The 11203-nt window shown below is 43.7% G+C and overlaps 2 protein-coding genes across 4 annotated transcripts; both read left to right on the forward strand.

The window, feature by feature from the left end:
• The first annotated feature begins 2951 nt into the window (after positions 1–2951).
• nw (narrow) lies at positions 2952–8756 on the forward strand. Of its 3 annotated transcripts, none has more exons than XM_017164509.3 (4): positions 2952–3427; positions 6030–6405; positions 6489–6638; positions 7584–8756. In XM_017164509.3, exons 1-4 carry the CDS (start codon positions 3376–3378, stop codon positions 8476–8478), a joined length of 1473 nt encoding a protein of 490 aa, XP_017019998.1. In that variant the 5' UTR covers positions 2952–3375; the 3' UTR covers positions 8479–8756. The 3 variants fall into 3 exon arrangements, with proteins under 3 accessions (XP_017019998.1, XP_017019997.1, XP_070140820.1); XM_017164508.3 differs by having other exon boundaries at positions 2953–3427; positions 6486–6638; XM_070284719.1 differs by lacking the exons at positions 2952–3427; positions 6030–6405; positions 6489–6638 and adding an exon at positions 6645–7043.
• A 1281-nt stretch (positions 8757–10037) lies between these two features.
• Positions 10038–10340, forward strand: LOC108072877 (uncharacterized). The gene is made up of 2 exons (XM_017164196.1): positions 10038–10133; positions 10203–10340. Exons 1-2 carry the CDS (start codon positions 10038–10040, stop codon positions 10338–10340), a joined length of 234 nt encoding a protein of 77 aa, XP_017019685.1.
• The last annotated feature ends 863 nt before the right edge of the window (positions 10341–11203 follow it).

An 11203-nucleotide genomic window follows, 5' to 3' on the forward strand; every position in this document is an offset into this window, starting at 1 on the left:
CCTTTTGGCCAGATGCCATGTCCATGTCGTCATCATCAGCATCATCGCTAAACTTGACGCTAAAATGGATGTGGATACCCAGGAGCAACGCACACACACATTAGGGTGGACCCCCCCAAAAGGAGAGCTTGAAAACCCATTACTAAGCATTGAAAATAACAGCTATTGGAAGTCCACCTTAAAGCAAAGCAAAGCGAATGAAGGAAGAGGAGCCAAGAGGAGAGACCAAAGCAAAGCAAAGGAAGAAGAGGCGCACCAAAGTCCGTTGGCAAAAGCCAAAGTCGAGGATTTCTACCAAAAGGCGAATTAAATTCCTCAATCTGGTGCCGAGTTTATTTTTAGACCAAAAACAACAAGACAACAGGAACAAGAACAGCAACTAGCAATGAAATGGGACCAGGAGTTGGAGAAGGAAGCCAAGGAGGAGGATGAGAAGAGGGGGAGGAGAACGAGGACGAGTAGGGGGAGGCGACTAGAAGAAGCAGAAGACGACGCCTGGAAAGCACTCAAAAAAAAAAAAAAAATGTGTCCTATAGAATTTAGCGATCATAAATCCAATTTATCAAGATCGTATTATGTGATAATAGTTTCAACTAATATTCCTACCGAAATCTGATATTTTTTGTGGAAATTACACTTTAACAAAAGCTTTAATTCAAATTTTGTATAAAATAGTTTATTTTTTTAAATTATAAAATTTCAACCTACAACCTATAACATCTGTATAGCCTCGTAACTTATATTTCTCTCAGTGCACCCACTCGCACACAAATACAAATGGTGAGGATCAGAAGATCAGGCTAAGAAGAGGCAGCATCAGCGGCAGCCGCGAGTATAGATGGATGAATGCTGTTAAGGCGAAGGCCATCCAATAGTCCCTGCCCCCCTTCATCGCTCCAACCCCTCCCCCCACTCCGCTGGAAATCCAGATTGCCAGAAGTTCGCGGTGGTCACATTAAGCTCCTCCGCTGTGCGTCGCCCGGCGGCTGTTTTACCAACAAAAAGCCACTACCACGCTCAACGAAGGGCCCAAATCTCCGGTGTTGCGTTGTACTTGCGATAGAAGTTTCGATTGCAATGCACACGCACAGGTTTCCAGGTGCATCAGGTCGTCCTAGGAGCCTTCGTTCCATCGATTCCCTCCCCCCCCGTTCCAAACTGGGAAATTGCGGCCCATTCATTTCCCATGACTGTTAATCACTTGACCATTATTATGTTTAGCCCAACGCGTACATAATTATAGCCTGCAACCGACGATCGGCGATGTGTCGAATGGGATTAACTATTGGCCAGGCTAGCATTAAGCCGGAATCAAATGGGAGTGATAAAGGCCGAAAGGGCGTACTGCCGCAAAGTCGTTGAAGCAGGGATAATACACATGGTGTATCGATATCAAGGATATAATTTATGCACAGAACACAATTTTTGAGTTAAAAGGAGCTCTTTTTTTAAGCTAATAAAGATAGCTATAGAAACTAAAAAACAACGAAATATAATTATAGGCTAATTAATAATTATTAAAATTAATTAAAGCTAAGAACCTAACTAATTTGTAACACACATTAAACATAATAAGATCGACCCAATTCGTTTAGAAAAAAGATCAAGAAGCGAGCCCCTAGGGAACTTCTCTCTGTGTAAGCGTCCCCCTTTTCCGTTGTAACCCTTCTAATTGGAGGCTAATTTCCGCTTAGCCACTTAAATCGTTCGGTTATTAATAATCATTAAACCAATATTTATCCTTCACCAGGTTCTAGGGTTAATTAGAAAGCTCCAGAGCCAGAAGCCAAAAAAGAAAAAAAGTAGAGAAGCCGCGAAGAGCTGCCTTTAATTACACATGCACACATTTATCATATTCTTTTGTATTCTTTTTTTTTTCTTTATTTTTTAAGGCCGAAAAAAGTCGTGTTTAGCGGCTGGCACCCGCAGAAAAGCCGAGAAATATTGTCAAAATGCAAAGCAGAAGATCATTATTATTATTACACTTCACGCTTCCAGCAAAAGTGAGTAAAAGACGCGGCCCAAGGAACCGCAGAAAGCGGCGATTTCCACGGCGACTCAGCGTCGCGATAGCGCACCAAATTAATGGAAATGGAACCACATTGCGCCGCGTTGGAAGGGGTATGAGCCCTGGCCCTGGAACCTGGCAGCAGTCAATGGGCAGGGGGCAGCGGGGGCATAAACGTGCAGCGAGCCCTACAGGTAAGACAGGCGGAGAGAAAGAGTGAAACAGGGGCAGGCAGGGGAGGCAGGGGAACCAGCAGAAAGAACCCAAACCCAAAACCAAAGCGACGTTGTGGGAGAAAGAACAAAACTAACAATGGACTGCGATGACTCCGCCGACGCTGACTGCGACGCTGGCGATGGCAGCGACGCCGACCGCGGCTCCGACTCCCATTGGAATGAAGACGGGCGACGTGCAGTGGGATTTGAAGGTGTGCGTGTGCACTGAAACAAAATAGGAGGAATATTAAAACAGAACATCTTTTATAGATTAAAGAATATAATTTTAAATTAATAAAATTTCCTTATGGGAAAATAAAATACTAAAGCTTTTTATAAAATGTATTATTATCATCCCAATCTTAAGCCTTTTAAATTTCTTTCAGTGGATTAATATTTCGGTTTGAGCCCCGCTTTTGTGTGCCTCTGCTTTATTGCGCTCTTTGTCTAGCACTGACTTTGGGCTCAGGAAGAATCCAGCCACACGCACACACACACACAGACAGAGCCAGCGAGGCCAATTTCCAATCACATCCATGAAATAAGCAAATAGTTTGTATCTTTCGGTTATTTCTTCTTTCTTTTCCACGATTCCACACGGTTCCCCCACACCCTCCTACCCGCACTTCCATCCGGCAATTTCCTTCTTAAGCTAACTGCTTTCGGCACCACCCGACACTTAGCAACGCTAACTTGGCCAGAACAGAAGCTCAGCGGATCTAACATTTCCAATTACTCGTACTCGTACTTCAACTCCAACTCCAGCTCCAAGGATTAAACCAAGTCGCGTTGCCTCTGCATCTCTGCCTGTATCTCAGTCCGTGTGTGTGATTGTGCTGTGTGTGTGTGTGTGCGTCTGGAAGAGGAAACTGGAACTGGGAACTGGAATCGCTGGGGTTCTGGAAGCAGCGAGTCGGTTGGTTCTTCGTCGGTCTCTTCTTCGGTCCGCAGTTCTTGGACACTCGCGATCAGTCGACAACGAAGGCTTGCAGTGAACGCGACGTGTAGTGCTGAACACTCCTAACTCTTTTTGAGCCATCTTTTGAGCCGCGTCCTAAAAGCCAGAGTACCCGATTCGTATTCCCCGATCGTCGCCAGCGGCAATCAGATAGTGCTCCGCGCGCCCCCAACTCCAATCCAAGCCGAAGAAAGATGGCCAAAATCGTACTCTTCTGCCTGCTGAGCCTCTTGGCATGCGCTGCAGGTTAGTAAAGTCACTGAATTTTGATTGATGGGTTTTTGTGGGACCCCAGCATTTATACTTTATGTCTAAATTTTATGTTCAAGGATATATGGGTGTTTTGGTAAATCATTTTAGGGAAAGTTAAAGTTGAAAACTAGTTTTTAAAGAACTTTAGAAACTTGAAGTAATTTATATATATTTTTGAAATTTAATTTCCAAAAGTTTTGATTTTAGATCCATTAAAAAAAGGTCCTTCCTAGTTAATAAATATTTTCCTCCCTTTTCACCTTAAATTATTAAATGGAATCTGTGTGGTTTTATCAACGTAATGACTCTTCAATTAAACGTCTTTTCCTGGAATGGATTAATCAAGTTTTCAGCCTTCTGTACTCTCTAAAATGCCTTGCTAATTGGCGGCTTACCTCAGCCAGCAAATGATAATTCAATCTCCGGGAATAACCCATAATTATTCCTACCTTCTTTCATTTAACAAGTAAACAAAAGAAGTTCGTTCCAAGGAACTGCAAATAAAGAAGCCTAAGTCAAGCCTGGAGGGGAACAAAATCTGAAATCACAAAAAAACAGAAAGACTGAAAAAAGATTCAAGATTCAAGGAATGATGCATTCCCATCATTATATCCGAATCAGAGTCGCAGTCATTAAGTAATTAAGCATCGATTCGATTCTATCCTCATTCCCCGGTCTTTAGTTTGCAGTCTCCAGACTCTTTCAGTCTTCTGTCTTTGCTGGGAGCTCTCCTCCACTCATCGATTACCCCATGGCTAGAATTGCACTGGTTCTGGGTTCCTCTGTACCTGGCCTGGCTTTTTATCAATTTCCCTGTGCTTATCCCAAGTCGCCATCTCCATTATAATGATTTGCCTGCTAACTGGCCGGAGGGATGTTAGGTGCCAACAAATAACTAGAGTTAGCCCCATCACATCCTCCGGCAATGGCGTCCGCATCTACAGCCACATCCCCACCATTTCGATCTCGATCCCCATCAGAGATCAGAGTCCCGGCAAACACTAGAATTGACTTTGACTGCATCATTAGAGACGTGCTAGATTCGCGATCTATCGCTGGCCCGGGCGTAATTACCTTGGCAAATTACGGTGCCCGGACAGCTGCAGGGAGGCTTGGGTTCGGTTCTGGCTCGATTCTGCTGCCCAATTATTGCCTACCCTAGCCCGGTTCCCGAACTCGAACTCGATCCCGATCCCGATCCCAATCCCGCAGTTGGATTCACGTTTAGAGTCGGTGTCAAATTAACTGCAATTGGGCCGAGGCTCGTTATCTCCTGGCTAGATACTACTTACTCGCTTTTATTTAGTTTCATTTCGTGGCGGAGGAGAGATTGCCATCAAGATCTGGATTCATTTGGGGCGGAAATTAATGCTTGAATTGAATTTGATTCCTGGCCAAGATTGGCCCAGAGCTTCAAGCTTAAATTGCCCCATTAAAATGAAATTTAAGAATTTCTTTGCGGAGCTTCTGGGCTGGGTTTTTGGGATCATTATTCTTATTAGCTCACCAGATGGAGATCTCAATTTTAAACCGCTTGAACCCATAATAAATTCACTTCAAAGTGCCAAGATCTCTTTTTCAGAATCAGTTGATTCATAAATCTTGGCAGCGAGGCAGACTTTGTGCTTGGCTTCGTGTGTGTCTTGCATTTAAATCGCCGGAAATAATTTCATATACGAGCAAACACACACACAGAGACAGGTATCTCCTCAAACATTGGAACTCTCTTCATGTCTAGGCTTGGGCCTATGTATATCCCATATTCCATAGCCAATATCCATTCACGACAAGTGCCATAAATGGCCAAGTGCCCTGTCCGGAGTAGAGTTCTGTTGCGTCAGTGTGCAAGACAAAGTACTCATATTGCCCCGCTGTTTGTGTTTATCTTTTGAGCCGCTTTGTAAGGGCCAACACACACACACACATACTCCTTTGTATATACACTATTAAATATAGAAGGTATCTGGGCAAGAGATCTCTACCTGGTTACCCTATGTCTTAGGCTTTGTCATCTTGCATTGTTCCTCGCATTCCTCTCCTCACTTTACTACACTTAACTTCTCCGGGTCGGCGATTACATAAGATTCGGCGGATGGATGGGTCGCCGTCTCCATTTCGGCTGACCAGCGGCTAATTAATGTCATCAGCACCTTGATTCTCTATTTCGGGGCTTGGGTAATTAGCCCCTAGGGGTCAGGGACCGCATAAATGCTCCTGGTCATCATCATCATCATTGTGAATCACGCAAACCCCCTCCAATTTGGGGTCCAAAGTTTTGTTCTTCTTCTGTCTGTTTTTATGGAGCGTTTGTCCAGCGATTCATTACTTGGCTGCTTTTTTGGTAATCCTATTTAATGATGTTTGTCTTTGGGTTTCTTTGGATTACGCATGCTATGTCCGAAGCTGAAACCGTTACCATTTTCGCTGTTTCGGTTACGCATTGCGATTCCAATTGCGTTCGGAATTTGGAGATATATATATATAGAATAAGTAGGTTCATTCACCTATTGTGAACTTGGAACATCTTCACTTTGGCTTTGAAGGTTTACAAATCTTTACCACACTCATTCTCCTCATCTGTAATCCTCTTCAACAGGTCAACGCATCACCACAATCCACCTGGATGGAGTGCAGTACTTCATCAGCCGGATGAATCCCTATTCACCGGAGCTTAACTACTTCCTGGCCTATCAATACTGCCGCTCCTTGGGCCTGCAGCTGGCCTCGTTCGAGACTAAGGAGAAGGCCGAATCGATGACCACGTATCTGAAGAACGCCGGTTACGGCAACTACGATTTCTGGACCTCCGGAAATCGCCTGGGCACGGGCATGTTCCTATGGATGAGCACCGGTCTGCCGTTCAATGCCACCTTCGACTTCTTCGAGAACTCGGCGGACGCCATCTCGGCCGGTCTGCTCGATCCCGTTGATCATAACAGCAACACCTCGCCCCAGCGCACGGCTCGCGACAGGTAAGCCCAAGGTCAATGCCCTTGTAAGCTCAGCTTATCTACATCGATATCCGTTTTTCGTTTTCCTTCCAAATCTATAGCAGCAGTGGCGCCGAGAAGGGATGCGTGATCCTGAAGCAGCCCACGCTCAAGTGGATGCCCGAGGACTGCTCGGCCGTCAAGGACTTTATTTGCGAGCAGACCCGTTGCTACTATTACAACTATGGCAGCATCCCCGTCTCGTCGGCGCAGGGGTAAGGACTTAAGGACTTAAGGACTCCACATCGAACAGAATTTAAGAGCACTGACTGGAGAGAGAGAGAGAGAGAGAGAGAGAAAGAAAGGAGGAGGATTAAGAATATTGATAATGCAATAAACAAATTATGCTATAATTAACGTTAATTAATACGCTATACGAGCAAACAAATTAAACAAATGTCCTTAATTAAGTAAAACGAACTAAAACTAAAACTAAAATTTAAACTTAAACTAAAACAAAACCCAGAGCCCAGATCAAGAGATTACGCAAGGATAACCCACAAGTTACTTTAGTTGACACACACACACACAAACACACACCTAACACACACTTAGACACACCGACAGAGTGCGAATCCAAGGGATTCGAGTACAGAATTTGCTAAAGAACAAACAAATAGGTGAGCTAAACCCCAAATCGTAACCAATCTACCATAACTACACACACATCTCTCTGCATCTAAAGACTAATGCGAAGCCTAGCAGCTAACTTCTTACTAACGCCACTCCAAGTTCTAAAGTTCTACGATGAAACCATGATTTAAGATCCACAAAGACCCGACAAAAAAAAAGAACACTTCTTTTGTAGACGCCAATGTGATGTACAAGAAGTTAATGCAATCTCCGAGGGTGTAGAAGATCCTGCTCTCTAAGTATCCTTGAGATTGCCTCAACTTTCTCTGGTCCATCTTCATGTGAGCGCCAAAAAATGTATTTTGTTTGGTGGTTTTGGGGCTTAGCTTTCCTTAGAATTGTTGTCGCTCTCGTTGTCGCTGTCGCTGTCGTTGTTGTTGTTGATGTTGTCATGATGATTTGTGTTCAACTAACTAACTTTTAGGCTAAGCAACTTTCGCACTAACCCTAAAACCTTAAACCATACCCGAAGTAATCTCTTAAGACTCATCTTTACTTTCTGTTTTATATCTTTTTATCTCCATTAGACGTCCCATCACCTCGACCACCCCCCGCCCAGCTGTCTCACTGATCAACCTGCATAATGCCGCCACCACCACCCCGCTGCCTCTTTTGATGTCCACCAGTGGCATCATGTACTCCGCCGCCAAGGCCAAGTCCTCGCCAGCTGTGGGCCATCGCCTCCAGGTTGAGGACTTCCAGCAGCAGCCCATCACCTTCAAGCTGAATCATGACCGCTCGCTGCCTGATACTGATGCCGCCGATGTGGATGTGGAGGATCAGGAGCAGGTTGATGTGGAGGCCGAGGAGCATGACGATCATGAGGTTGAGGGCGAGGGCGAAGAGGAGCACGAGGGCGACAACTTTGGCGAGCATGCCCGGGAGCTGGGCAATGACAGCGATGGCGACATCAAGGAGCATGTCTTCCCTCTCAGCGACAATGAGCTGCATCCCGAGATGCATGCCATCGAGGAGGTGCAACAGCAGTTGCAGCAACAGCAGCAGCAGGAGCAGGATTCAGTAGCTGCTGCTCCCGCAGCCGAGGAGAGCGATAGCTCCCAGCAGCACGATTCGGAGGCGGAGGGAGACAATGAGCATGAGGTGGAGGCTGATTCCGACTCGGACAACGAGTCGCAGGCGCCCATCCAGGCCAGCGAACCGCTGGCTTTGCCCAGTTCCACGGAATCGCCGGCTGCCGGCATTGAGGAGCGCATCAAGCAGATTGCCCAGGACTTCCAGAAGATGGCCAGTTCCCAGGAGCTGCTGCAGCCCAAGGAGGAGCTGACACCGCAGTCCTCGCTGTCCCTCAACGACCTGATACGCACCCTGCGCCCCAACGAGCAGCAGATCATACCGCAAATCGACTCGGACTACTCCAATGCCATGCGTGTCCTGGGCAAGCCACTGGCGGCCCACAACTAGGCTTTGCCGGTACCACCCGGTATTAGCCCCGCTAGCCTAAGTTGTGTGTGTTGTTTGGTGTGGTTAGGATCTGGGTAAATCACCGGGTTCCACTGAGAAACTGAGCATTTCCGCGAGCCGGCCGGACATGTCCGGAAATGACGCTTCTCTCTGAGGACCCAGAGATACCCCAGGATCTGGATAATCGAGCAGCAAGAAAGAGATTAAAGGAGCTAAGACATTAATCTATATATAACGATAAATATATATTGTATTGTATGCTTTAATTGTATGACAACCACCACAAAAACAAAAGGAAACTCTTGATTAATAAAAGTAATAAGTAAACAAAAAAAAAAAAAACTTAAGTTTTTCCAAGTAAATTTAATGGAGAATAAACTTAAGAAGGTCTTAAAACTCCAACTAAAACCTTCCCCTCTCTCCAGGAATTAATCTAAGAACCGTAAACTCATCCATAACAGAACTCCAGCCATAAGTTAGCCAAGATTCTCCGCTTTTCCTATGAATAATGCCAGAAGAAACCATTTCATAACGGGGCTCATAAACCAGTCACTGGTTTTATTTTTCGGCTTTAACGAAACGAAGATGAAAGCCAATAATCGTAAATTAACTGCTAAGGCTCTCAAACGAGAAGAATCTGAAGTGTGTTTGGGGAATTTTATTGCACTCGCGCTCCTCTACAGAGTTGAGGAATGAAAATAAATAATTCCTCGCTAGCCGCTGTCCATGTCCCGTGTCTGCATTCAAATCTGCAAATCATCTTTCTTAATTTAAAGAGGATTCCGGCGACGCAGACGCATCACATCAAGTTTTATGTGTGTCGGAGACGAAGGTGGAGCTGAGGCTGAAAAGGCAGCGACTTCTTCTTAACCAAGAAGATCCAAAAGGTGCCCCTCGGCTAGGTTCAACTCCTACCCCCGCCCACCTGCTGCTGCTGCTGCTGCTCCATCCTTGGTCTTCATCTTCATCTTCATCACGAGTTCCAGCTCCACCTTCGCGCAGACGCAGACGCAGACGAGTGACTTCGTTTGAAGTTCTGTTGACTGATGTTGTGCTGCTGCCGCGGCTCAAAGTGGTTAATGAAAGAAGCACACACAGCGTATATACACACAATATACGTATATATATATGTATATATTTGTGGTATGTGGCAGCAGATGCCAAGACAACCTTGAAATGTATCGCAGAGTCCAACGAACGAATATAAAAAAGGCTTTGCCGCGGCCCTCCACTTTTTTGTTTCTTCTTGAAGCACCAAGAACCCGAGGAAAACAGTAAGTAACTGCTAACTGGGAATGCCCCCAGCCGGGATTCCGGCTGAACCTCTCTCGCTGTCTCTCTGGAGTTAAAAGCAAGAGTGCTCGATCCCGATTTGAGGTTTATTTTTAAGCAAAGCGGAAGTACAGGAAGCTGGCAAAAGGAGAAAGTTCGGTCGCAGACTTCTGAATATATAAGGGAATCTTGCCGGAATTCCTGCATCATTGCAAGCCAAGCAGTTGCCTGGAAAAGCTTCTAAACTTCACTAAGCCTTTAATATATCCTTTTAATAATCCCTAAAAATGAAAGTTATCCTGGTTCTGACTTTCCTGGCCTGCCTGGCTCTCTGTCTGGCTCTTCCTCAGGTGGGACATGGTTCTATCAATGGACCCAGTGGCGTGAGTATCTAAATAATAAATAAAATATATTATGAAAATATTAATTATAATTCTTCTATTTAAAATTAGCGCTTTCCCATGACCAGAAATTGGGCTGCTCCTCCTGTGGATCTAAGCAAGCCCATTATTTTCCTGCCAGAGGCCACGCCCATCCATGAAGTCCAAGAGTCCCGATCTGTTCAAACCAGACGCCACAAGAGTGGTTAAAAATACTATAAATTTATGTTATGTTATTATTTATTTAATTAAGTAATTTATAATGACAATAAACTGTTGAATATTTAACATTTAAAATGTTTAAATATAGGGAAACAATTGTGTGGGTAAAAGTAGAGTAGAAAGTTTTCAGTATTTAAACTATTTAATTTAATGACCAATGATTATTAAATTACTCGTATAAAAATCTCTTATAATATTTCAAATATTCTTCATTTTATTCATTTTTATTTCAAGTTAAAAAACTGCTTAAAAACGGAACATGAACTTGTTGGAAATTATTGCTCTCCCTCTCCAGATGATATAATCTTTTGTGGCGCAATAATTGAGTTTAATTTAACAACGAGTTTTGCATTGTTTCCGGTTTAATACGAATGATATGTTTGCTCATAAAGCACTTTTTTCGAAATGAATTTAAAAGGCAAATTTAAAATGATGAGCGAGTATTAATAAATGTGACAATAATTGTGATTACGAGGAGATTTAAATGGATATAAATATATACAGTAATGATATTTTAAATGCAGTGCCATTTACATGATACAAAAAATTAAAAGAGCCTAAATATATAATATAATAAATTAAAATAATTAATACACTTTTAATAATTCCCTTTTAAAATCAAAAACCATTTTTAGGGTCCCCCTGATATGAATTATCTATTTTATACTATTTTTTTCTGTTTAATTGTTTCTAAACAAATTAGCAAATTAATTGACTGCACATCTGCCTCCGAATCTACATAAATTAATTAATTTGAAATTGTAAACAAACGCTTAGCTCTTGTCACCCATAAATAAGCATAGACCTAATAAATATTCATTTTCCAGTTGACATAATTAACGCAGCGTCAC

This window comes from Drosophila kikkawai, chromosome 2R (genome assembly GCF_030179895.1).
Source record: "Drosophila kikkawai strain 14028-0561.14 chromosome 2R, DkikHiC1v2, whole genome shotgun sequence".
Lineage (NCBI taxonomy): Eukaryota > Metazoa > Arthropoda > Insecta > Diptera > Drosophilidae > Drosophila > Drosophila kikkawai.

What these genes read in the sequence shown, in the direction of transcription:
- nw (XM_017164508.3), top strand. Translation starts at nt 3,376, where the DNA reads ATGGCCAAAATCGTACTCTTCTGCCTGCTGAGCCTCTTGGCATGCGCT. An exon ending in CCTCTTGGCATGCGCTGCAG is followed by an intron (nt 3,428 to 6,029) that starts GTTAGTAAAGTC and finishes CCTCTTCAACAG; the next exon opens with GTCAACGCATCACCACAATC. An exon ending in CAGCGCACGGCTCGCGACAG is followed by an intron (nt 6,406 to 6,485) that starts GTAAGCCCAAGG and finishes CCAAATCTATAG; the next exon opens with CAGCAGTGGCGCCGAGAAGG.
- LOC108072877 (XM_017164196.1), top strand. Translation starts at nt 10,038, where the DNA reads ATGAAAGTTATCCTGGTTCTGACTTTCCTGGCCTGCCTGGCTCTCTGT. An exon ending in CTATCAATGGACCCAGTGGC is followed by an intron (nt 10,134 to 10,202) that starts GTGAGTATCTAA and finishes ATTTAAAATTAG; the next exon opens with CGCTTTCCCATGACCAGAAA.